This window comes from Rattus rattus, chromosome 4 (genome assembly GCF_011064425.1).
Source record: "Rattus rattus isolate New Zealand chromosome 4, Rrattus_CSIRO_v1, whole genome shotgun sequence".
Taxonomy (NCBI): domain Eukaryota; kingdom Metazoa; phylum Chordata; class Mammalia; order Rodentia; family Muridae; genus Rattus; species Rattus rattus.
The window spans coordinates 50893888-50920481 of NC_046157.1; the positions used below are offsets into that span (position 1 = coordinate 50893888).

A 26594-nucleotide genomic window follows, 5' to 3' on the forward strand; every position below is an offset into this window, starting at 1 on the left:
AGAGAAAAGGGACAAGTTGAGTCGAGCATGGCAACCTCTGCCCTTCTGCTGACCTGCTGTTGGCTCTGGGTGCAGTGCAATCCACTCAGACTAGGGTAGGCACCGGGGCTTGCAGAAGCTGCATTGATCAACGTTAGAGAGAGGGCAGAGGGCTTTCTGAAGTTAGACCTTAGTGAAAGACAAAGTGGCCCAGCATCCTGTGACATAGACGGTCTCTGTCCTAGTATTGGAGTCCTACGTGAGTCCCTTCCAGCCCTGTGTCCACTGGACTCTGAAGGTCAGGAGAGACCACTGAGGTTCACTTGGGGTGAGACCCCGGCCTCCACGAAGCCACAGAACCATCTACCTGCTCCCTGTTCACACACCGCCACTCACCTGAAGCACTCCTCGAAGCACCTTGCCATGTAATCCCACAGGAAGTCGGTGCTGAGTGACGAGACCAGCAAGTTGACAGTTTTCACGATCTCAGAGGCGTGTCTGTTTTCTTTGATTGTGCTGCAAATGGAAAATGGAGATCACACCAATGGAGGATCCAGGCTACAGAACTCAGTGTCTGAAGAAGCCTCCTGGCTCTGCTCTCGCCTCTGACAGACTCAAGGCATGGAAACACTGCTCTCACTCCCGAATAACAGCCTTTAGAGCCTTTTCTGTCTATTCTCTGACAATCTCATACATATACAAAGTGTAACATGATCAAACCTCCCCTGCCTGCTCCTGCCCCTAACTCGTCCCCTCCCACCTTCCTGCACTATTGTCTCTGCCTGCAGGAGTGTAGGCAGCCTGCCAGCAGCTACAACCTGAAGAAAACCACTCCCTGCTAAACGGTGTTCTTACTCATGGATCCCTAGAAACAGACAAAAGCTATGGTGGAAAGAATGCTACATTCAGCACAATGCCTGGCTCCCCAGCCCAACTGCAGCCTCAGCAGGGAGATTTGGCTACAGCATTATATCCATCCTTCCTTACTGTGATGCTGGATGTCAAACTCAAAGCCTGGGCCAGCCTGGCCAAGTGACCCCACTGAGCGACATCCCCAGCACACTCTGATGTTTAAATGCATTTCTGCCGCTCACACGTTTCAATGTGTAAAGTCCTCTAGAGAATGCTACAGAAATCCTCACGTGGGTACACTATTTAAAAACAGGAAAAGGTGGAACCACCTGAAAGGGGGTGTCAATCGGTAAGGGACTGTTCGATCCCTCAGGAGTTATTTAATGACAGGTCCCTGATGAGGGCATGCGGGTCAGCACATTCACAGCAAACAGTGGAGGGCTGGTCGGCTGTACCTGAAGGTACCATGCAACCCTGTCTTTAGGCTGGAAGGTGGGGTTGATATGGTTAAAAGTGTAGGAGGGATCTAGAAAGAAGTGAGAACTTCTTGTTCTCCTTGAAGGACGAGGGACTGTGGGAGACAATGTCTTTGTTGTCTCTGACAGCTTCAAATACAAGGGTTCGACATGAGCATCTACTACTGTTCTGTTTCAAAAAAAGAAAGAAAAGAAAACCGTCTTAACTTTGGAGAGGAAAAAGGCAGTATAACATACTGCTTGGGACGTTTACCATGAATAAACAAGAAAACAGGAGAATTAAATTTTGTATATATACTACCAACCCAGGAAGAAAGCAAGTTAGCAGTGAAGTGTAAAGAGGTGGCACTCTCTGTATGTCTGTCTGTCTGTCTATCTATCTATCATCTATCTATGTATCTATGTATGTATATATGTATCTATGTATCTATGTATGTATCTATGTATGTATGTATCTATCTAACATTCATCTATCTATCCATCATCTATCTATCTATCTATCTATCTATCTATCTATCTATCTATCTATCTATCTATCTATCTATCTATCTATCGGCAAGGTCTCAGTGGCCCAGGCTAGCCTCAAACTCACTATGCAGCCAAGGATGACCTTAAGCTAATGGTTCAATCTGCCAATGACTCCCATAGACCCCCTTCTAGCATCTTGACCCAGCCCTCAGTGTCTTGCCTTAGTCTCTTCTTGCCCTCATTTCTGAGCTCCCTCCCTCCCTCCCATTTTCCAATCCCCTTCTCCCTGGGCCTCACCACTTGTGTACAAGAGATCAAGTGGCCTTTGCTGGATGACATCACTGCCGCAGCCTAGGGTGCGCTGACCCGGGCCTGCCTGCCCTCTCAACACTGCAGGGCTCATACTGAAGAGCGGAAGGGGACTGAGGCTGAGGCAGCTGAGCTCATACCTTGTTAGCAGGTTCCCGCTCTGAGTGTAACTAAGCCTAAGGTCAGGGCCCAGGACATCATGGCAGTAAGAGTAGAAGGCCCTGATGACTTCCAGAAATAAGTTCTCAACCACTTGAGGTCCTGAAATCAATAGAGAGCAGTTAGAGAAGGCTGACAACACACTTAAACGTTGTTTGTTTTGAGATGTGGTCTCTAGCCCAGGCTGGCCTCAGACTCTCCACATAGCCAAGGATTACTTACTGTGAACTTCTGCTCCTCCTGCCTCTACCCCCGGAGTGCTGCAAACACCAGGCTTTGCCACCATGCCCAGTTTGTTTCCTGCATGCTAAGCAGGTACTCTTCCAAGTGAGCTGCGTCCGCAAGCCTTAACCGTCAAATTTCAAACAATTAAGACACGCAGAGCATGTGGAGCACCTCCATACACACAGGATTTTAAGACGCAGAGACGTCACCAAGTGTGATGGCGTCAGCAGCAGAACAACATCTAGGCAAACAGCCAGTACCACCATGTTTGAGACACTGTCACGTCTGGGCTCACTGAGCAGGGCCTGTGCTACTCTCCCTGACTATACAGGGGGCAGGTCACGGGGTTGAGTGGGTTGCTCAAGCTAACTTCCACTGGGTAAAGGCAGTTGAATGTGACATGTTCCAAACCTGTGAGCTGCTTGGCCAACATCACTGGGGAGAGACGCCCATAGAAAAGGAATAAGTGTCCTGCTCTCAGCTCTCTCAATTCAGAGCAGGAACACAAAACAATGTCAATACTGAGACGCTCACAGAACTGCACCAGCCTCACGGCAGAGCAGCGTCCTGGGTCCCTGGGCAGAGCGCAGGGCAGGAGTTCTCAAAGCTGACTTCTCCTGAGCAAGTCCAGAAGGACAAGAGCCTGCCCACTCTCAGCAAAGAACACCTCTGCCTTTTGCTATACGAGTGCAAGAGCACACTCATCATCACGGGTTTGTTTTTCCATGCTGTGACCAAACCTGCAGCCTCACCGAGCAACTGCTCTACCATTAGCCTGCACTCTGAGCTCCACGTCAATGTAATCTTCGATGCTCTTCACGGAATCACAATGTGCCTCTGAGAGAACTGTTTTCATAAGCTCTGTGTGTTTTTCCTGCTGGAAGCGTGCCAAATGCTTCCTATCACAGGCCGTTCTGCAGGCCCCTTCCATGGGAGAGACAAGATATGACTAAAGCCTGCCAGTTAAGGAGCGGACAGGACCTCAGACAGAGTGACTCTTCCTTGTACTCCTGTATAATCAACCTGTCTAGCTATAGAGACGTCCCTTAGATAACTACGCCAGCCAGGAGAGCAGACTTAACCACCATCTGAAACGAAGCCAGCCTCTCTCCATTGTCTGCACAGTACGACCTGTAGCCCAGTAAGACATAGTTGCTGGTCTCCACAGGGCGGCCCTGACACACACGTACATCTCCTTACGCTAAGTCCTGCATCTTCTTTGAATGCCACCCAAACCATCCAGCAGGCTCCCAACATGCTAGCAGCCTCTGACTCACAGGCTGACTCACAGGTGACTGCAGAGCCAGAGTTACTTCCGGGGACAGAGACCTCTCTCGTGAGCACCGAGAGTGGATGAGGTGGGGGGAAAGGAGTCTGAGCCCAGCACAGGCACTTCTAGGGAGAAAGGCTCACACCACGGGTGGGTTAAGCCATGGGCGCGTGGCTCGGCAAAGGTCTTATCTGTTAGGTGACAAGCATCTCAGGGCACCTGCGCTCAGCACTGCCAGGCCAGCAGTACTTCCTGAAAGGAAGGCTTGGGCACTGGGTGACCTAGGGCAAATGACTCTCCCTCTGTAAAATGGGTACCACAGAGGTGCCACCTCCATGTTGGAGGTGAGGAGACACATGACACACGCAAGTCACCCAGAACAAAATTACTACTGGGAAAAAGGGCAGGCAGGGTCTGTCTAACTGTCTCAGTGACTGAAGGCACCTTCCATCAAGATTAACGGGCTGAGTGACTCCCAGGACCCACATGGTAGGGAGGTGACTCCTGAAAGCTGCCCTCTGACCTCAACATGTCCACCATGGAGTGCATGAGCACGCATGACAGTGCACATACATGCAATGACTTTTAGAAAACTAGATCGAATGTGGTGCTATGTCCGTAATCCCAAGACTTCGGAGGCAGAGGCAGGAGATGATGGACTCAAGGCCACCTGGCCACACACACATCAAACTCCAGGCTAGCCTGACGGGTACAGACAATCTAAAAACACACAGACATCCCGGCAGCTGGGGTGCCCCATCCATCGTCACCAGGAGTCACTGTCCTCTCTCGCTGCCTGGAGCCCACGCCACACTACAGATGTTCAGCGCCACACTCTGGTTAACGACTGAAGGGCTTCAGGGCCTAAGAATGCTCTTGGCTCTGTTCTGGCCAGAAGGTGCACATACCCTGGCCTCTGAGACAACACCTAGAGCTTGCACTGCAGTAGGCTGCTGGGCTCTCTGTTCTGGGAAGGGGCTCTGGTGACTGACTGCACATCAGATCTGACAGTGAAGGGCAGCAGAGGGAGGGGTCACTTCTCTCAACAGTTCTCGGGGTCAGGGGTCACAGTGTGGTACACGTGTAAGAGGGATCCTCTAAGAAGCAGAGTCTAACACCCTTCCCATTTTGTGGTAGAATGGTCTCATTTTTACAGAGGAACAGCTTGCTCATGGTCACAAACCAAAAATACAGGAGTATGGGGTCCCTCACCAGTTGTGAACCAAGGCTCATGGGTGGTTCCAACACTGGGAATAAACAGTCACATAGTGTAAAGTGTGGATGCTCTGTAGGCACCCCCGCCCTCCCAAAGCAGGAACCTGAAGGAGCGTCCTCTGAAACTGAAACACACACTTTAAGGCTCTCCTACGCTGACTGCATCTGTGCTTAAACCCTCTGAGAACAGTGATCCAGCTCTGCTCAAGGGCCGTGGCTTTTCCCACGTTACCTATTTCCGGCTTGTCCAGCAGACTGACTAGGATTCGGAAAGGCTTCAGATATTCATGGTGGCGCTCCTCTAAGTCGGCGTTTAAGAACTTCTGGTGCAGTATCTCAGCCAGAGCCTGTGTGTTTGTTCACAAAGCACACGTTAGGGCACTGTACGTGGCAGAGTTAGGATTAGAATACATATGGTAGGGTACAGCATTATTAGGTAAACACTCTGGGAGAAAATGAAGACCAGCCTCAACCCTAACACATGCATGCTGGTCCTTCAGGGACCACACCCAGTGTCTGCTTTGAGGATTCTCAAGGAAATGCACTGAAGAAACGGGGCTCAGAGGGTGGTGTGCCTGTCGGACAAGAATGAAGTTCTGGGTTCAATGCTAGCACTGTATAGACCAGACACAATGGCACACAGCAGCACTTCTGAGATAGCCTGGAGGAGTGGAGTTCACAGTCACCAAAGGCTGTGTAGTGAGTTTGAGGCCCGTGTGGGAGACATTACACCTTGACTTAAAGAAAGAACGCCGCCGCCGCCACCACCACCACCACCACCACCACCACCACCAACAACAACAACAACAACAACAACAACAAAACCCAACCCAACAAACAGAAAGGAAGAGAAAAGAAGACTGCAATGGAATATGTTCTAATTATGGTCAAATGTTCAGTTTTTAGAAATGTTTTACCTCAACTAGAAGATCCTTGGAGTATTTATCAAAGAAGTATGAGCACTGGTCTTCATAAGAACTTGAAATTTCAGATTTTGGCACAATGGTGTTTCCTTTAATGTCTGAACCTATAAAAAATAAACACCACAGGCTATAAGAAGATACTGTATTGTGCAAAGTCTTCCCGATGTGATATTTTAATCCTTATACCTCAACTCCTTCAACAGACAGGCAAAGGCAGATCCAGCCACTTCTCCCTTCCCAGGGAGGTACATGTAATAGGAAGTACCTTCCCCTGAGCCCATGTCTGCAGGTGATGTCCCAGCTAAGGAGCGGGGAGGGAGAATCCCATCACAGTGGGCACCAGTCTGATTTGCCCAACCACTCACTGCCCTTCTGCAGCATGTTCATAAGGACTGGGACAAAGGTCACTTCCACATCGTGATTTACTTCTCCAGCACTACCTGAAATCAAGGCAGACTGCCTGCCTGCCTGCCCGCTCGCCCGCTGCTGCCCGCTGCCTGCCTACCTGCCCGCCCGCCTGCCTGCTGCCTGCCTTCCTGCCTGCTGCCTGCCTGCCTGCTGCCTGCCTGCCTCCTGCCTGCCTGCCTGCTGCCTGCTGCCTGCCTGCCCACCCGCCCTCATTTTGGGCGGATCATCAGGGTATTCCCAGTCACAGCTAAGCAAGTCCTGGCATTTTCTCTATACAGAGAGTGCCACCTTCTTCCTCCTTCTCCTCCTCCTCGTTCTCCTTTTTCTTCAAGACAGGTTTCTCTGTGCTGCGCTGGCTGTCCTTGAACTGGCTCTATAGACCAAGCTGGCCTCACACTCAGAACTCTACTCCTGAGTGTGTGTGTGTGTGTGTGTGTGTGTGTGTGTGTGTGTGTGTGTGTGTGTTATTAAAGACATGCACTACCACCCAGTTAGGATCCCATGTTCTAACAGATGAAAGCTCACAAACTCATCCTTTTAAAAACCAATCCGTAAAAGGGGCCTGGAGTCATGCCTCAATGGTTAGGAGCACATACTGTTTTTGCAGAGACCTGAGATCAGTTCCCAGCACCCATGGTAAGATGCTCACAACAGCCTGTAACTCCAGCTCCAGGGAATCTGGCAGCTTCTTTTGACCTCTGCAGGCACTGCACTTACATGCACAAATACAGTCAACACTGGCCTTTGTATACACACACACACTTTTTAGAAAGTCTAAACTTTCCAAAGAGAACTGGGGGTGTATGAAACCCTGCATTCCCACCAGCCCCCACAGTACTGTATACACTGGCTTGATGCTTGTAATCATGGTGCCTGGGAGGAGGAGGCTGGAGGACCAGAAGTACCAGGCTTAAGGCTCTACTGTAAATTCAAGGCCAGCCTGAGATACAAGAAATATTGGCTAAAAAAATAAAAACCAAAAAACCCCAATCCATCTCAAGCCTGTAGTTCCTCACCATAGCTGATTCCTTACAGTACCTGTGCATCTCACAACAATGCAAGGAGCCCTGAGGCGGTCCATACCCTGCAGATAAGGAAGGCTGTGGAGGGCGGGGTGAGGCTCAGTGGCTGCAAACCTGCCTATGGGCCTGAAGCCCCGTGCTCTGTCCACACTGCTTTCTTTTTGTAACATACATAAACATGGGAATTTATACATAAAAATGCTTTCCTTCCCTGGGCTCTGTTCCTGGGAGACTTCCAACCAACAGGGCTCGCTGCCTACAGGTTTGCAGGCTGTCCACATCAACACTACGCAGAGATGCTGACCAGGGATTCTCCTGAGCTTGTTATGTGAATCATTCCCAGTCCCTCTTGCCCATGACTAAGCTTCCCCATCCTCACGTGGATTTCACAGTGTTCTGGGGCCTCCTCCTGAACCTCAGCCCAGGAAACTCCCCTCCGGGGTGCACGGCTGTGCTGCCTCATCTTCCTCTTCTCTGCACTCAGGATTGGGCCCAGGCTTTGTGCCTGACAACAAAGCCCTTACCGCCTGGCTATGGCCCTGATTTTTAAATTGATTTTGAGATAGGGTCTTTCTATGCAGCTCAGCTTAGTCTCAAACTTGTAACCGTCCTACCTCAGCCTCCCCCTTGCCCTTTAGTTGATACATGTGGTCCGACATGTGTGGCTTCTCATTAAATATAATTTAGCTACAGATTTCTGGTATTTCTGTCTGGCTCTTAAAACGAAACTCATCTGGAATTCTAAAACCTTACATTTCTTAATAAAAGATAAAAACAAAGCCCCAGATAAACATAGCTCCTGTAGGAATCTGCCCTCAACTGACTGGGGCCGTGTCAGTCGCTGCGGTCTTTCCACAACTCATGGTTCAGAGACGTCCCTAAGGGCATCACTCAGTCCACAAACCAGCAGGGAGATGCATGCTCGCACGCTGCTCAGTACCTAGCAACCAGGCGTAGAGTCTTCTGTTGAGAGACATGTCCCTTCTCAGTAGAGTCTGGGTGGCAGCGGAGAGAATGTGAACAATGTCCCGTCTGAGTAGAGGGATGGCTCTCTCATCCGGGTCCTATCAGAAGATAGAGAAGCATTACCTCAGGGGTCTGCTGGCTGAGCAGGCATCTGACTTTTGACACGTGCCTTTACTTAACCATCCATCCCCAAAAGACAGCTGGCGAGAGGCTGGCTATCCCCACACAGCATTCCATCTGGAGGGGTAGACCCCGGTGCAGGAGTTCAAGGGAGCTATCAGATTCACAAGGCCCTCCCCAGTGGTTTATAAGCAGTATAGCTGCTGGGGGGTGTGTGTGGTTCACGTCCATGAAGGTTGTGAGTTTCACCGGGGTATCCAGGGGAGCCTCTGTGTCTCTGAAATGCCAGGTCAGACCCTTCCCTCTGAGTCCCCACATTCCTGTTAGTGACCCTAACAAAACCACCGCCTCACCCGCCCCACCAAGCGGGGTGTAGGTGACGTCATCCTCTAGTCGTTCGCTGCTGCCTATTTGGCATAAAGTCACCTCTTCCCAGAAGTCACACAGTGCGCACAGAATGAGAAAGGCTGTGGATGGGCTGAGGCGAGCAGGCTGCCAAGTGGCCGAGCAGCCTCTATGACTAAACTGTTAAGGACTCCACACCTGCCCTTTGCCTTTGAAGTAACAGGGAAGTGCCCAGAAGGGCAAATGCGACTCACCAGACAGGTATAAAACGGGAAGAAAAACAGGGTGATTTCCAGATTATTTCTTTGCACAAGAACATTGGCATCCAGTAGTGAAGCACACAGGGCTCTCACCTGAAATGACAAATCACAGTGCTTGTCCCAAAGACCCCTGATCTCTGTGCCTATGCGATGCAGCCATAACTTAGGCTGGGAGTCTCCATGTGGCATCAGGCCACACAGGAGGTGAGAACAGGGCTTTGAACTCTAGAGACTACGAGGTTATGTGACATAGAGAAGACACACAGCCAGAGACCTCACTGGCTTCACCTGAGAGCTGAGGGAACTGACTCCATGCCCAGTTCGAAAATTCTGTGATCCCACACAGGATCCAACAGGAACCTCAAGTAAAACCAAGGGAAGACACATGGTCCAGAGGATCCCAAGTCAAGGCAGTGCAGAATCCTCTCTCAATAAAGGCTTCTCAGGGTTGGGGATTTAGCTCAGTAGTAGAGCGCTTGCCTAGCAAGCGCAAGGCCCTGGGTTCGGTCCTCAGCTCCAAAAAAAAAAGGCTTCTCTCAGAAGGAACAGGTGCACTGGGGCTGAGAGCCAAAGGCAAAGGCCTGTGGGAAGTGTAAGGTTAAGAGCAATCTTCGGAGAGGACAGGTGAGCGATCAGCTGGGAGCAGACAACTAGAAAGCCCTGGGCTGGGACTGTGTGGCAAGCACAGACAGCTGTGCTCAAGCCACGAGTTACAAAGGCAATCTCTTAGCAACGGATAGACAGCAGGCGAGAGTGGGTGGAGAGTGGGAGGGCTGCTGGCCCAAGAGAGACTTAGGCAGGTCAAACAAACAGGTCAGATCCATAGGGCAGGAAAGAGGGAGACTGCACATAGGGATCTCTCATATTTCAATCACAAGCAGAGGGGCATTTCAATTCTACCACATGGTCCCACGAAAGACCCTGTGGGAAAGTCCTACCACCCTCAGCAGACAGCAATGCCTGCTGGCTCCAGGCTTTGTAGCGCATTGATCTGATGTAGAAGCACTATGCTTACAGTGTGGGCCCGCTGTCAGGCGGTGCAGCCTAAGTACGTCATCAAGCACAGGATCCTGGTTGGGAAGGATAAAGGTCTGGGATAGTCCCATTGCAGAATTCACGAGAAGGTCTGCAGCTGCCAGGGAAGGCAGAGTGCTCTCATGGGCCTGGAAAAGGAGGCTGGGGAACCCCAACCTTTAGGTGTGAGGGCAGCCAAAGAGGACTGACCAGGGCAGAAAACAGGGCCAAGAGTCATCGGGACACCGGAGCAGGAGGGGAGGCAGTCTCAAGATGAGTAAGGAGGGAGTGATGAAAGGCTCGGGAGGAAACGAGATTAGAGGCACAGCAGAGGCTTCTGAGCACACAGCCATTGCCGCTGAGGAGACATGCCTCCAGGCAGGAGACGGGGCCTAGTGGGCAGAGTCTGCTGCTCCTCCACAGGGCAGGACCTAATTTCTGTCTGTCTGTCTCTTTCTCTACACACACACACACTCACTCTCTCTCTCTCTCCTCCCCCCCATAAGTATAAAATATTAAAGGGAAAGCAAATCATCCCTGCGTGTGGCAGCAGCCCCTCGCCCTGCTTGGCAGCTCACCATCCCACCCATTCAGTCCTAGAAAGTCTCCACTGCCCCGTCTCCCCGATGGAGAAGCCATACTCCTGTCTCTCCGGGAGCAAGGCACCTACCGTGAGCTGGTAATCAGTACCCAGCATGTACTTCTGCTCCTTGCCTGCTGAGTCCCTGCTGATGTGGTTGACCACAAACAAGGAGGCGGGGAGGCGGATGGAAGGGCTTGTCAGAACACTCCCCCACAGGGCAGCATAGAACACCTCTCGGCCCACAACCACGGACAGTCTCAGGAGCAGGGTGTCAGTTCTGTTGGTGAAAGATGACAGGGGTTCAGTGGTCCTTCCACCTTCTGCACTCTGTGAGCTCCCCCATGAGGCCCTGTCCTGAGGAACAGCACCCTGGCCAGGAAACCCCCTCTTCCTGTCACTCCAGATGGCTCTCATCTCTGCAACTGCTGCAATTCCCATCTACCTGGGTCCCATCCTGCTGGGTCCAGATTTGCTAACACAAACATGTCACCCAGAGGTGCAGCTTCCTACCCAACTTGCAATGTGTGACCAGTCACAAATGTGGCACGCAGACCATCTCCAAGGCTCCACGGATGGAATTCAGGTGGCTGGGCCTGACAGAAAGTGCCTTTACTCTGTTAGCCACTGTCCCCTTTAGTTATAGATGGATTTATTTTTAAGTATGTCTATGTGTGTCTGTGTACATGTGTGTGCATGTGTTGGCAGGTGCCTGTGCAAGCCGAAAGAGGGCACTGGAAACCCAAACTCCAGACCTCTTAAAACAGCAGGTGCTCTTAACTGCTGAGCCATCCTGCCAGTCCCACATATTTAGTTAGTGCATCTGCGTGCATGGGTATATGCATGTGTGTGTGGTGTGTGTGTGTGCGTGCGTACTTATGCACAGCAGGCGTGGTGAGGTCAGAGGACAATCTGAAAGAGCTGGTCTCTCCTTTGAAGACGTTGTTCGTCCTCTTCTGTGTATTAGACTCAGGACATCAGGCTTGGTAGCAGCCACCCTAACTGCTGGGCCACTTGCCAGCCCTCTTTATTTTTGGACCTGCCCCAACCTCCTGGTGCTGGGGCCACAGGTGTCAGCCTCTTATCTTCACTCAATCCTCCCATGGCAGTGTGACGCAGTCTGTCATAACGTGTCTGTCAGCGGATCAGGCCTGATTTTCCATGGACGCTAAGGTGGGTCCCTGCTCTGCAGTTCTGGTACTGAAAACCACATGTGGGCTGGTGAAGAGGTCACCTCATGTTGAGCTGACTCATCACAGAGTGGACACATTTCTCATATGCTTCCTATCTGCAAAGGAGTAGGGAAAAGAAGGCCAGGGACAGCTCAGTGTGAACAGCAGCTCGTGGGCTTTCTTAGCTCAGCCCTCGGGTGTTCAAATCCTGGCTACGGGACCTGGGACAGGCTTGACCCCAGCATGAATCTACACTTGGCCATGAGATGGAGCCAAGAGTCTCTGTCCCACGGAGGTGGAATGGGAGTGCCCATATAAAAACTTAGCACAGGGCAGCGGAGTGTGTACACAGCCTGCAGTGCTGGAGATCCCCAAGAGTGCCCCAGTTCACGCAGGGTCCCAAATGCCAGGTGACTGTGACACAATTCTCACTGTGAAAACCACCCCACACCAACCACCTTGAGTTTGCTTTTTGATTTCAAGAACAAATAAAAGGAAAAAGTACTTGCTCCAAATATATACATTTATACATTAAAACGGATTCCATTCTCCTTAAAAATGAGTCTGGACAACAAACACAGAGACTCGTGGCTGACTGAAATGTAGGATAAATGGCTGCCGAGTGCTTGCCCCACACAGAGCCCGTGCACCACCCTCCTCCTGAGGCTGGGAGGAGGGATGGGACAGTGTCTTGTGGGTGTGACGTGGCCTATGAACAAGCTCACGCCGCACCTGTGGTCACCAGCACAAGACAGGCAAAAGGTGGAGCTACTGACAGCTCCTCAGAGAAGGGAAGCTCATGCAGCCCTCCCCTTCGTGAGGGGCTACCAACAGTTAAGGTTGCTGGGGTCATGTGCAGCCCAGGCGTGGCCATTCCTAAGTTGCCCGAGCTCCAGCAAATAACTGTGTGCCTATGCTCCTCAGGAGGCCCTGTTCAAACTCCATGCCACTCACAAGGAAGACATGAATGCAGGAGGGGTCTTACTGGGAAGGGGACTGAGAGGGACAGAGGGCACGAGAAGGGTTAAAATTCATTATAAATACATGAAACTGCCCAAGAATGAAAAGTTGATACAAGTTTTAAATGTATCTAAACCTTACTGTCTCATAAAATATTTGTAGGGAATGATAATCGGATCTTAGAAAAACAAGGTTGAGGAGGTGTAAGTCAAGCCAAGGGCTTAGGGAAAGTACATAGAATGGCTTTGCGGCTGAAGGTATTGATTGGTCTTCTATTAAAAGCTGATCAAACAAACAGTTTGGCTTTGTTCAGCACTGAAAAGTGTAGCAAGAGCCGTGGTGTAGGGCAGAAGCGGCGCTCAGCAGCCACATGAGCTCTGTGATTGACTGGTCAGAGGAGTCTCATGTGCCTGGGACACAGACCTGTTGGGCCTCTTCTGCACCAGGAGGGGAGGCTCCTCAGTGAGGAAGACTCCTTACCATAGGATTACTTAAGGAATCCCTGCCCTGACCGAGATAAAACCCACCAAGCACAAGAACATGCACACATGCACACATACACACACACACACACGCACACATACACACACACACACACACGCACACACGCACGCACGCACGCACGCACGCACGCACGCACACACACACTCCTTACTGCCACCATGCCCTTTGATTTACAACAGACCACCTCTAAAGTACAAGCCACAGATGCTGCTCTCTGCATAGCTTCCACCCAGGGAAGGGTTCACTATCAAAATCTGAGGACAGTGACTGGACAGAAGAGACACCGGCAGGGTTTGGGGTTCCCGGGCTTGGGGTCTGAGATGGTACACAAAGAGAGAGGAAGAAACTGCCACAGGGAGTCATGAAAACGTAGCCGACTGGACTTAGGAGCTGCCCAGACGGAGCAGGGCACATTAGAACTTGGAGTTGTTGATGGGGAAGTAGATCCTAACTGTAGAGGGTAGACATCTCCCGGCTCTAGTGCTGACTGAGGCTTATTATAGTAATGAAAGCTGTGTGAGAGGAAATATGTCCTACAGCAGTGCAGTGCAGCAGGACTATTGCCACCAGCGTCTCATCTCAGAACAGAGAGAGTTAATGGCCAGAGGTCAGCGGCCCACTTGCACCCAACCTTAGAACCTGACTGTCCGGGCTGCAACCAGGTATTCACATTAGCATGTCTGACTAAGTGCGGGAAGAACCCTGCAATCGCTGCTCCTGCTCACGGCTAGTGAAGGGATCCCAGGACCCCGGGGACTGAAGACCAGTGGGGAAACATAGGAAACAATCTCAAAACAGATGAATCAGGGTTTCTCAACTAATACTGCTGACTTGGGGCTGGCTCTGTCCCAGGGGCAGATAAGGAACCCAGATGCCTGCAGCACTGTGGGCCCTGCCAGGGACACAGCAGCAGCTAACCCTCTCCACCTTGCCAACCCTCCCAACCCGAGACAGTGCCAGGCACTGCTGAGGCTTCCCTCTGGGTGAGGAGCCATTGGCTGTGCTGTTCCTGTTGCTGAGACTGGGTCTCACTATGTAGCTGGGGCTATTTTCAAACTCAGGGTGATCCTCCTGCCTCCACCTCCTGAATATTGGGATTACACGTGTACACTAAAGAACACTGACTTAAGTGGTCATTCTAGTAAGTCATGTCTCCTTCCTTTGCCCTTTCCCCTCTCCCTGTGGATTTCTGAGGCAGGGTTTCACTAGGCATAGCAAAGTTGGCCTGGAGTTGCCACCTGCAACCCTGGCCGGTTCTGTCCAGCCCAGCTAATGTTGGGATAGATGGCACTCGAGTGTCACACACCTGGTCTCAAGTTCTGCTTTCTTATAGTCACCAAGGCACTCACCCCACTCTGCTCCGAGAAAGGAGTCTTTTCTCCTTCTAATCTTGATTTCTCAGCACAGCAAAGCAGAAAAAGCCAGGATGACACTGTCACACACTGGCCAGGAGTCCTGTTTGTTTACGTTCACTGAGAAGCACAGGTGGAGCAGTCCCCACCTACACAAAGCAGTGGGTTAGCTCACCTCGCAGCTGGGCCTAGCTCAGCCCCTCACAGTATCTCCCAGCTGTGATGGATGCTGTGACTGCATCCCCCTCTTCCTAGCTGTGCATGGGAATTACTGGCTGGGGTATGCTGCTCTAATCCTAAGGGCTCAGGGGTCCCTTCTCAAGACTTTCTCAGACTACAACAGGAACAGTACAAAACCATCTTGTATGGCCAGCTCACTCACTGTGCCTGTAACACACATGCAGGCACAAGAACCGTGGCCAGCTGGTCACCACTTCCTGGTGTGGCAGGACACTGGTTTGGCTTCCAGTGGCAGCTAGATCTATTCAGTGATTCGTGCAGCTACCTAGCTCCTGGGCCAATTCAAAAACCACAATGTTAGGGGAAAAACACTAATATTAAACATATTAACAACTGTTCAAACAAACTCTCACTTATCAACCAAAAGAGCAAACAAGAACACCCCGGATTTTAAAGTGTTTCTAGTGTGAGTAACAGAGATTTAAAGGATGGCAAGAGACCTGTGGGGAGCTAATCAATGTGTTAATCTGTCAGAGAATGTACACACACACACACACACACACACACACACACACACACACACACACACGTACACAAGCAGACCTGTCTTCAGAAAGTAAATATACCAGAACTTCTAGTAATGGCCTCATTGCTACCTCCTATGCCACCATGACCACTAACTCCACATATCAACACAGGCTAGCCAGCACGTGTGGCAGCATCAGATTCTTCCTCACAGATGTACCATAATGGTGGGAGATCGAGGACTAAGCTAGGTAAATCCTGAGTGTTCCACATTCAAACCTCTGCCATAGTTTGTCCAATCCCAGCATAAATGCGTGTGTGGCCTGGGTCACTCTCAGTGGCCACAACACTCCATTTGGATTCCCCGGTTCTCTGGAGCCTGGGCAACACTCCAAGTTCAGCTAGGATTAACTGCCTGATTCCATGTGGGGCCCATTCACTGCCCAAATGCATGTGAGGGTGACATGGCCAAGGCCTGGGAATAGGAGAGGCAAGAAGAACGTGGTGCCAGCACATGGGGCATGTATACACATGGGGAACAGTCATCACAGATGGGTGTCACACAGGGAACAGGCATTACAGACGGGTGTCACACAGGCCCAGTCACCAGTAGCAACATCACTCAGTATGGACAGGGATTTTTTATAAATCCCCCAAAATAAAAATTAAAAAAGAAAAACATTAAAAAGGGTTTTATGCATATGCACGGTTTACATGGCCATACAGCTCTCCAACTTCTGAGCTGTCACCAGACCCAGTGAGAAACTTAAGAGCTTTAAGCACATCTCCAGGTCCTGCCAAAAGCTGTGCTGAGGTTCTGCTCTGGTCACGTGTGAACACACACACCTGTGATCCCAGCACTTAGTGGGCAGAGGTTGAGGCAGGAGGATTGCAGATAGTTTGATACCAGTTGGGCTACATAATGTAGCAAGACCCCTGTGTCCAAAAGGTAAGATAGGCATGTGGTGGCGCACACCTTTGATCCCATGCTCCAGAGGCAGAAGCAGGCAGATCTCTGAGTTCAAGGCCAGCCTGGTCTACAGAGCAAGTTCCAGGACAGCCAGGACTACACAGAGAAACCCTGCGTCAAACCCCTAAATAAACATACAAACAAAGAAATAAAATAAACAAAGGCAGGTGGGGAGCAGGACTGGGACCCTGCTTTGTACCCTACTCTTCCCCCCTGGAATCAGCCCTGCCTCCTGAAGAACCTGGCTTTGCCTTATTCAGAGCTGAAAACCCCTCCCTCCCTCCCTCCCTGTAAATGAAGGCACTCATTAGGAGATGCTTCATCCACTAGAGGAGGTGTGGATGTTCATCTGTGTGTGTCCACAAACTATGGTCTAATGGGGCAGTGGATAATTGGTACCCTGTACAATGGCCTCATTTCTAACTCTTCTCAAGGTCCGGGTCTGTGATGATTTGAATATGCTTGGTCTAGGGAGGAGCAATATTAGGAGGAGTGGCCTTGTTAGAGGAAGTGTGCCACTGCGGGGTGGGCATTGAGACCCTTCTCCTAGTCACTCAGGAGCCAGTCTTCTCCTGTTTGCCCTTAGAACAAGATGTAGGACTCTCAGCTCCTCCTGCACCATGTCTGCCTGGATGCTGCCATGTTCCCACCCTGATGATAATGGACTGAACCTCTGAACCTGTAAGCCAGCCCCAATTAAATGTTGTCCTTATAAGAGTTGCCTTGGCTGTGGTGTCTGTTCACAGCAGTAAAACCCTAACTAAGACAGAAGTTGATACCAAGAGTAGGGTGTTGTTGTGATAGTCCTGACCATGCTTTTGTTTGGAGGAACATGGATTTTGGGACTTTGGAAAGCAGTGGAATGGTTTAAGTGGGGTTAAATGGGCCATCCTAGTAGGGAAATGGAAGACATTGGTGCTGAGGGTGATTTGACCTATGCAGAGCTGGCCCAAGAGGTTTCAGAGGAGAAGAATTTCAGTATGTGGCCAGGCAAAAACAAATTTCAGTATGTTTTTGTGATATTTTGGTGAAGAAGGTGGCTGCTTTTTGCCTTTGTCTGAAAAGTTTGCCTGAGGCTAAGGTGAGGATATTTGTATTAATTACATTGACAAAGGAAGTCTCAAAAGGCCCAGAAGGGACTTTGTTCTCTGGTTTGTCTCATAAAGAGCGTTTTGACTGAGTGTAGCAAGCATGGAAAGTACAAAGCATAAGTCAAAGAAATAAAGCACACCAGGAAGTAGAATAAAGGCACACCAGGAAGTAGAATAAAGGCACACCAGGAAGTAGAATAAAGGCACACCAGGAAGTAGAACGGAGCTGCATCCTGTGTTCAAGGAGTGAATAGATCAGGGCAGTGGTGACTTCAGGACAACCTCCCACCCAGCCAAGCTTATGGCCTGGGTTTGCTGCTGATCAGGAACAGCTGTATTTAGGCATTATCATTATCTGGTTACTGCTTTCACTTGGACTTTTAATCTGGACTGAACTACAATCCAGAAATGGAGCGCACAGGCTTTTGATCTGGATCATGAGGAACAGTGGCCATGAAAAGTTTAGGCCCAGGCATGGTGGCTCATGCCTTCAATCCCAGGAGACAGAGACAATCAGATCTCTGAGTTCAAGGCCAGCCTGATACAGAGCAAGTTCTAGGTAAAGAAAAGTTTAAGTCTATGAGTGGTGGTACATGACTTTAACCCCAGAACTCAGGAGACAGAGCTAAGCAGATCTCTGAGTCCAAGGTCAGTCCACAGAGCAAGTTCCTTGACAGATAAAGCCAGCACCCCAGACATGCTATACCAACCTTTCGTAGATCTCAGAGCCCTCCTCCAGGCCCGGCAGCAGGCCCACAAGGAAGGCCTGAAGACTCGGCAGGAGCAGCTTCTGCAGCGGGAGGAAGTACTTCTCATACAGGCCCAGCAGCACAGGCCGGACCGACATGGCGGCATAGGCCAGGAGGGGAAACAAGCCACAGCTTTAAGAAAGACGAGAAGGGGAGGTAAGGGCAGTCAGAGACCTTGTCACAGACTCCACAGGAACAGTGGGCAGAGGGGAGGTTCAGGGCTTGGCTTTGTTTACATTTAGTTGCTGGAGATGAACCCTAGGGCCTTGCATAGGCAAAGGCCAAGCTCTACCCTAGCCCCAGATGGGAGCTTTAAAGAGCGATCGGAACCATTTAACTGGTGACAGACCGATGCAGATTTGAGATGAGATGGTCACATGACACCACTGAGTAAAAAGCAGCAACATCAGTTCTTGTCATATGTAGCACACACGGGGTCTGGGGGCAGATGTTTCTGAAGGTGGCCATCTCCCGGTGACAGCTCAATGACTATCTGCTGTGTGGTTTGTGCCATTTTCCTTTAAACATTTTTTGAAAATGCCATGTAGCTAAGTGACCTTGAGTTTCTGCTCTTCCTGCCAGAAGTACAAGCAGGCACCACTACACTGGGCTCATCAGTGCTGGGTTTAGTCCCAGGGCCTCGTGCCTGCACTCTACCCAGAGTGACAACTCCAGCCCCTTGCCTGTCATCTTCCAACTGAACTGAAACATGTCTTGCCCTGCTGACGAGAGTACCAGAGCAGGAAGCAGCTGTACCTGTACAAGAACAAGTCCTTGGCCAGCCATTTGGTTCCCACGATCTTAAAGATGATCTCGTAGGTTTCCAGGGCTTTTAGGTGGACACCACTGGGCAGGGCAGGATGCAAGCACTGAGCTAGCCTCTTGCTGATGATGAGCCGCCGTGGTAGCAGGGAATACTTCAGGTTGCTCTGCAGAGCCTGTGACACAAGGAAAGGCAAGTGAGAGGTCAGCTGTGCCGCTTACAGACAAAAACCAGTCTGTGGAGGTCAGAACACAATGTGGGGCAGTAGGACAGACCGAAAGAGAGAGGGGCCACATGGACAGACATGTGTGAAGGCTCCAGAGACTCAACAGCCCAGTGTTCTGGGACTTTGCATGTCTGGAAAGGCCCTGCCAATGCTGGATAGGAGGCAGACAGGGCTGTGTGCACCTCCATCCCAGGAGACCAGCAGTCCCACAGAGATAAAGGGACACTCACTGGCAGGACCCAGCACAGACAACACCACTTCCCTTCAAGGAGCCTGCTGTGCGCACAGAAGCCCTGGGTGTTGTTCGCTCAGGAGGAAGGGGTCTCATTCATCCCATGTTCTTCAGCCCAGCTACCCAGCCCAGCCATGCAGTTTTGGGTGGGGCTTACATATGGGGGACGGCAGTTTCTGGCATCTCTACCAACTAGGGACTGTGTTAGGAGCAGGAAAAACACACTGCAACCGCACTGAGATATGGAGCAATGGTGTCCCTGAACATGCAGGACGCAGAGCCTTCTTCATACCACGGGTTCTCACGCTGGGATTATGGTTCGGTGCTAGAGTATTTGCTTGGTGTGTGCAAAGCCCTGGGCACTGAGAACAAACAAGAAAACAAGGTTCCCTGAGACTGTCTTACAATACCATCTGACACAGTGGCCTGGCAACCTGTACCCCCAGTTTGTCTGCACACATGTACCTGTACTGAGAGCACGCGGGGTAAACTCCAGGTTTTCTGGGAGCCCCTCAAAGGCCCCTGAGCATGGCTTAGTCTGCTTGGCCTACCCCATTTCCACTCTTTTTCCTTTTTGTGTGTGTGAGTGTATGTATTTGCACAAGTGTGTATTTGCACAAGTGTGTGCATGTATTTGCACAAGTGTGTAGAGGCAAAGGTCAACATAGGGAGTTTTCCTTAACCATTCTCTATCTTTTTAAAAACAAACAAACAGAAACCCCCATTTATTGAGTGTGTGTGGTAGTCACAAGACAGCTTGTAGGAGTTAGGCCTCTCCTTCCATGGGTGGGTTGCAGGGTCAAACCCAGGCTGTCAGGCTTGAAGACAAGTACCCCCGCCTGAGCCCTCTCGCAGCCCTCCCTCTCATTCCTGAGACAGGATCTCTCCTGACCTGGAGTTTGCTAACTCACTAGGCACGCTGGCCAGCAAGCTCCTGCAACCTGCTTGTTCACCTCCCTGACACTGGGGTTACATGGTGCATTGCTGCACCCCACTTTTTCATATGGGTTCTGGAAGACTGACCCCAGGCCTACAGGATGGCATTGTAAACCCTTTACCAAACAGTCCCTGGCCTGTTACCTCACTTTTTAACACCAAACTGTCACAGCATAGCAGTCTGTTTTCTGTCTACACTTTGCAGCTCTCCCTCACCAGAGCACTCCTCTGCCCACCTGCAGCTCAGCTCAGTCCCCTGCCGGGGAGGCAGCAGGGTTCCCACACAGGGCACTTCCTGCTGCCACCTCTGGGGTGAAGACCATCTCATCCGTCTCTGCAGACTCCAGCATTCTAGTTAGCAGAGTTGACGTGCCCTCAGGGCCATGACAGCTTTCTGCTGATAAACAAAGATATTGCTTCCACCTCTAAAGTGAACTGGGTTAGGAGAGAGGTAAAGGATAAACTAGAGATTATCTAGACGTATAGAAGGATCTTTTCTTTGGCAGGGGGCTGTCAAAATGGGGTTCACTGTACAGCCCTGGCTTCCTGGAACTCGCTCTGGAGACCATCAAGAAGTATCTTAAAGGGTTGGGCATATAGCTCAGCTGCTTGCGTATAAGTGCGTAGTATGCATGAGACCCTGGGTTCAGTACCCTGCAATGGGTACAGCAGGCATGGGGACACATGCCTGTGATCTCAAGAGGATCAAAAGGTCATGATAACCCTAGACTACCAGAGAGTTCCAGGCCAGTTTAAGGCCAGCTAAGGATAAGAGATCCTATCTCAAGGGGAACAAAACTATCTTGATACATTGTTTAGATCTTGATACATTGTTTTGGAAGGGTCTCATAGTCTAAAACTAAGAGAAGCCCAGCAAAATAAATCATATGATTGTTCAAAAGCAAAAACAACTGTGGAAGCCACTTAAGTCACAAGCTGTGATGAGAGGATAGGGACACCGCAGCAGCCACGTAAGTCACAAGCTGTTACGAGAGGAGAGGCACATCAACAGATAAAGCAGATAGGAAACGCATGTGGGCAGGGAACGGGAAATAGCATACTTGATGCGGGTCATTTTCAAACACAAAAAGGAACAGGCGGAAGACCAGATGGCCATCACCCTGCTTGGCAAATCAACTGCGGTCCAGTCCTAAAGACACAGCACTTAGATGTTCTGAGACAGTGCCTGACTGAGAATGGCAATGTGTTCCCTCCTCAATGTATCTTCTCAAGTCCACACCAAGTCTCCCAAATGTTCAGTGTGTTCTAAGGACTCCTGCTGTTTGTGTTTTCTCCAAAAGTACTACAACGACACAGGCAACTGGGACTCATCAGCACATGCACAAAACAGGCCTTGTGATACACTCAAGCCAAGATGGTCTGTAGAATTGTATGAGTCTTCTGGTACAGGCTTCAAAAGTCAACTTGAAGATCTTCAGGCGCTTAATCCTGCCTTTAGGCTCATAAACCATGGCTGGGAGGAAGCCACTCCCAGCCCAGGCCCCTGAAAAGCACCAGCTGACAGAGGAACAAACCACACCAAGGAGCCACTGGGACCTGGGGGCCTATCTGTTGCCAACCTTCCCTATCTTGACTGACAAGCCTCTTCTCATAGGTGTCCCTTATCCCCAAGGATCTAAGATCTCTATGTGTGCCCAAGATATTAGTACCAAGCCCTGGGGTCCATGGCGTATGTATTCCACGTAAACCACATAAACAACCACCGTACAAATTAGGCTCTGTAAAAAGCTGACAACAAAGCCAGGCAGCGCGGCTCATAGCTTCAGTTCCAGCCTTTGGGAGGCAGAGGCAGGGAGAGCTCCGGGAGATCAAGACTAGCCTGGTCTATAGTGTTCTAGGACAGCCAGGGCTACGTTGAAATAGAAACCATGTCTTGAGAAAACCAACCAACCAAACAAAGCTGACAACACTGTAAGAGGACAACTGTAATAGCTCCCTGTAAAAAAGTCAGTATCTTATGGTGCTCACACTTCTTGTGACACCTGCGTGGTAGAGAAGTAAAGCACATGGCGCAGGCAGGCTGAAGCAGTGTGTGTGGGGGGAGGTCACTCCACCATGGCAGCCAACATGCCTGCCAGAGGTCAGTTCACATCCTCAATGTACTTAACATTAATGAACTATATACTCAGAAACGGTGAGGGTGGACTCAGGCTGTGTGTGCCTCATGGTGCGGGTGGACTCAGGCTGTATACGCCTGTAATCTGAGCTCCTTTGTGGACTTATTCAAGATTGCTAGAACCCAGAAGGTGGAGACTTTGAAGATATCGTGGACAGCACAACAAGACACTGTATCAAAGGATTAAAATGTTACCTTTTATATTATGTAACAAGGGGCTGGAGAGATGGCTCAAAGGTTAAGAGCACTGACTGCTCTTCCAGAGGTCCTGAGTTCAAATCCCAGCAACCACATGGTGGCTCACAACCATCTGTAATAAAATCCAACGCCCTCTTCTGGTGTGTCTGAAGACAGCGACAGTGTACTTATATATAATAAATAAGTAAATCAAAAAAAATATTATGTAACAATTTTAAAATGGAGAGATCCTGTGCTTCACCCTCTTGCCAGCTGAGTTTTTGGAAACAGGGTTTTCTATGTAGTTTTAGAGCTGGTCTCAAACACAGCTCTGGCCTCTGGGTTCTCTGGCCTCAGTTTCCCGAAGATCTGAAACCAGCCCGGGTGACACAGCAAACCCTGTCTTTTCTCAGAGAAAGACAGGTGAGCATGGTAACTTCTGTGCTGTGTGTGCGTTACAACCATTTCAAAGAGAAAAGACTGTGTCTCAGGGCAACAGAGAAGTGAGGGCTACCACCCATCTTCCCTTGGAAGTGATTTTTGACATTTGAGATTCTAAGCATATACCATCATGACGAGCTAGTCACTGTCACCTCTGCGAAGAACACACCTCAACTCCCATGTGCCCGTGTGTCTGACATCATGACCCATCCAACCTGGCTGAGAAAACTTCAAGGACATCAGTATTGGGTGTGAAAAGGGAGGATCCCAGAATCACTACCCGCTCATGCGAGGCTCCAGGCTTCCAGCTCCTGCCAGTGGGGTGAGCATCTCCTGCCTGCACATCCAGTCCTTGAGACTTCCTCTGTGCTAACTCGGGGTCATGTGTAACCCCTAACTTCCTAGTCCTAACTCCCATTCTCATCCCTCACGTCAGCTGCATCCTGGCCCAGATGAGGAGGGCCCTTCCACTCTGCCGCTCTTTCCGGCCTACGTGAGAACGCCATTGCTGCTGCGGCCGTGGAACGAGTGGTTCAGTGAGGAAGGCTTAGCAAATACTCCCAGGGCAGGTTATAACTGAGCAGGTCACACTGGGGTTTATGATCAGGAAACTGGAAATCCAGATTGGGTTGGTCACTTTGCCTAGCACACACAATTCCTGAGAAGCAGTCGACAACCAAAAACTCGGAGAGGCAGACCAGCTGGGAAGGGGAAATAGTTGTCAGTCAGCTCCACGCAAAGGAAAAACTATGATTAAACAGTAAACTAAGTTTCCTTATTTATTTCACTCAGGAAATTCCTGAAAGAATTCCTCAAACTACAATTAGGATATAATTACAATATTCTTGACCTCATTTCATCCATAGGCATGGCAGGTTGTTGAAGGCATAATGTCTGATCCCTAAGTAGTACACTGTCTGTGTCTGATCCCTGAGTACACTACACTGTCTGTGTCTGATCCCTACACTGTCTGTGTCTGATCCCTAAGTAGTACACTGTCTGTGTCTGATCCCTGAGTGTACACTACATTGTCTGTGTCTGATCTCTGAGTGTACACTGTCTGTGTCTGATCCCTAAGTCTGTGTCTGATCCCTAAGTGTACACTGTCTGTGTCTGATCCCTGAGTGTACACTGTCTGTGTCTGATCCCTGAGTGTACACTGTCTGTGTCTGATCCCTGAGTGTACACTGTCTGTGTCTGATCCCTGAGTGTACACTGTCTGTGTCTGATCCCTAAGTAGTACAATATCTGCTAAGCGTGCAGAAAGCCTGGGGTGGATCCCCAGTCCCTCAAAACAAACAAACAAACAAACAAACAAACATAAAATGTAAGTTTAAAAGATGTAGTAGGGGATTGAATTATATTCTAGCCTCATGACTAGAAGCAAAGACCTCACTGTATCTATTGAAGGGTGGCTCTGTACTCGCTTTGGTTCCTCCCAACACAACACAGTCTGACTGCAGGACCTTTTCCAGGACTCGACTGTATCTGAAAGCTCGGACAGTGAGCTCAGTAGGGACCCTTAGTGTTGTTCAGGCAGGGGCACCTGAGAGCAGACCATAAGCCCCTGCATGACATGGAGAGCTAGATGCGGCCACGTGAACAGCATAGCCCCAGTCCTGGGTAGGTGGGAGACAGGGACCTGAGGCTCACTCGAGCTGGCTGGCCATCAGCTCAGCTCTAGGTTCAGCATGAGACCCTGGCTCAACACCTCCCTCTGATCTCAGTGTGGATGCACATCTACGTGTGTGGACATGCTACGAACACTTCATATGCCACATGCATACACATGCACACACACCCACACACGCATACACACACATACTTGTGCACACGTGTACACACAGACATGCAGACACATGCATACATTCCCCCACACATACACACACACACACACATAGGCCCTCACACAAGTTCCCAGAAGGTACAGTCCAGAGTAACCCTGTGGAGGCCTGTGTTACGGCAGAGGACCACATGCTGTTTGTAGAAATGTAAACAAGCCAACTTAACATATGTCTCTCATCAAGCCAGCGAGGCACAACGGCATCCAGTAAAACAGTACAAGCTTCCCTCTGGAAGCCTGCCATCGTTAGGGGACGCCCACTTTATAACAACACCTCAGTGAGTCAGACTGGCCAGGTTACCAAGCTTCAGCACTCAACTACAGCCTCCCGTGGGACACCGACAGTGCCCTTTAGACCAGACAAGTGGAGAACAGATGTGACTTCTCTTAGGGCAAACGGGAGACTGCCAACACCAAGTGCTGCGGCAGATGGCAGTGACAGGGGAGGGTGGCTGCACCAGACGAACTGGAGAAGGGGTTCTGGCCTCCTTGAGCCACTGCAGGGTGCTGAGACTCCATGGTAAGGAGAGACACTGCAGGGTGGGCACTGAGACCCAGAGTAAGGAGAGACACTGCAGGGCACTGAGACCCAGAGTAAGGAGAGACACTGCAGGGTGGGCACTGAGACCCAGAGTAAGGAGAGACACTGCAGGGCACTGAGACCCAGAGTAAGGAGAGACACTGCAGGGCACTGAGACCCAGAGTAAGGAGAGACACTGCAGGGCACTGAGACCCCGTGGTAAGGAGAGACACTGCAGGGTGGGCACTGAGACCCACAATAAGCAGCGAGACTCTGGAGTTTCACTGGAAAGTGACACAGTTTCAACCTCTGTGTAAACAAGAAGCTTCCTTCTCAAAAGGTCACAGTATGAACAGCACCACTCTGCACTCCCTCAGCAAACTCTAACCCAGAGATGTCAGTATGAGTCAGCTCCCAATGAGGCTTCCAACACCATGGGCCGCCACCCTCACTTGGTAAAGCTGACTGAGAGACCTGTAAGTTAAAGTCAACCAGTCAGCTCAAGTAGCCAGGTATATTAGGAAACTAATTTTCTTTTCCCTTTTTTTTTTTTTTTTTTTTTGGAGCTGGGGCCCCAATGGGCTTCCAACCAGGGCCTTGCGCTTCCTAGGTAAAAGCGACTGAGAGACCCACTGAGCTAAATCCAGCCCCAAGATTTTTTTTTTAAGCTCTTAAGCCAGGTATGGTGGCATATGTCCTCAGTCCCAGCACTTGGGAGGCAGAGACAGGCAGACCCTTGAATTTGAAGCCAGCCTGGTCTACAGAGTGAGTTTCAGGACAACCAAGGATACACAGAGACTCTCTGTCTTAAAACTAACTACATACATACATACATACATACATACATACATACATACATGGGAATGCAGTGACAGACAAATCTCTGTGAGTTTGAGGCTAGCCTGGTGAGTTCCCGGACAGCCGGGCTGCTACATCGAGAAACCCTTTCTTGAAAAACCAAAGCAAAACCAATGAAGAAGTGAGTGAGTGAATGAATGAAAAGATATTAAGTCAGCTGCAATGACTCAGGCCTATAACCCTAGCACTTTCAAGCAGAGGCAGGAGGACTGCCATGAATTCTAGGCCAGAGGGATTGGTTCTAGCTACTATCAGCTAGGGTTCTGAGCCGCTGCTGGGTGGTGAGTATCCTTGGACTAAGGATTTGGACCAGACCAGTCACAAAAGGAGAGACAGAAAGGTGAAGGGAGCTGGCTGGTGCAGGCCA

General features: G+C 50.3%; 1 protein-coding gene across 1 annotated transcript in view; it reads right to left on the minus strand.

The window, feature by feature from the left end:
* Positions 1-26594, minus strand: part of Dop1b (DOP1 leucine zipper like protein B) — a 95817-nt gene that overhangs the window by 54614 nt on the left and 14609 nt on the right. Inside the window, exons 2-10 of the mRNA XM_032900396.1 lie at positions 18851-19032; positions 18056-18226; positions 10682-10871; positions 8992-9090; positions 8247-8370; positions 5871-5980; positions 5186-5300; positions 2225-2345; positions 376-495 (exon numbers count right to left, since the gene is read on the minus strand). Coding sequence (XP_032756287.1) covers positions 376-495; positions 2225-2345; positions 5186-5300; positions 5871-5980; positions 8247-8370; positions 8992-9090; positions 10682-10871; positions 18056-18226; positions 18851-19032 — 1232 coding nt within the window. The remainder of the gene's footprint in view (positions 1-375; positions 496-2224; positions 2346-5185; positions 5301-5870; positions 5981-8246; positions 8371-8991; positions 9091-10681; positions 10872-18055; positions 18227-18850; positions 19033-26594) is intronic.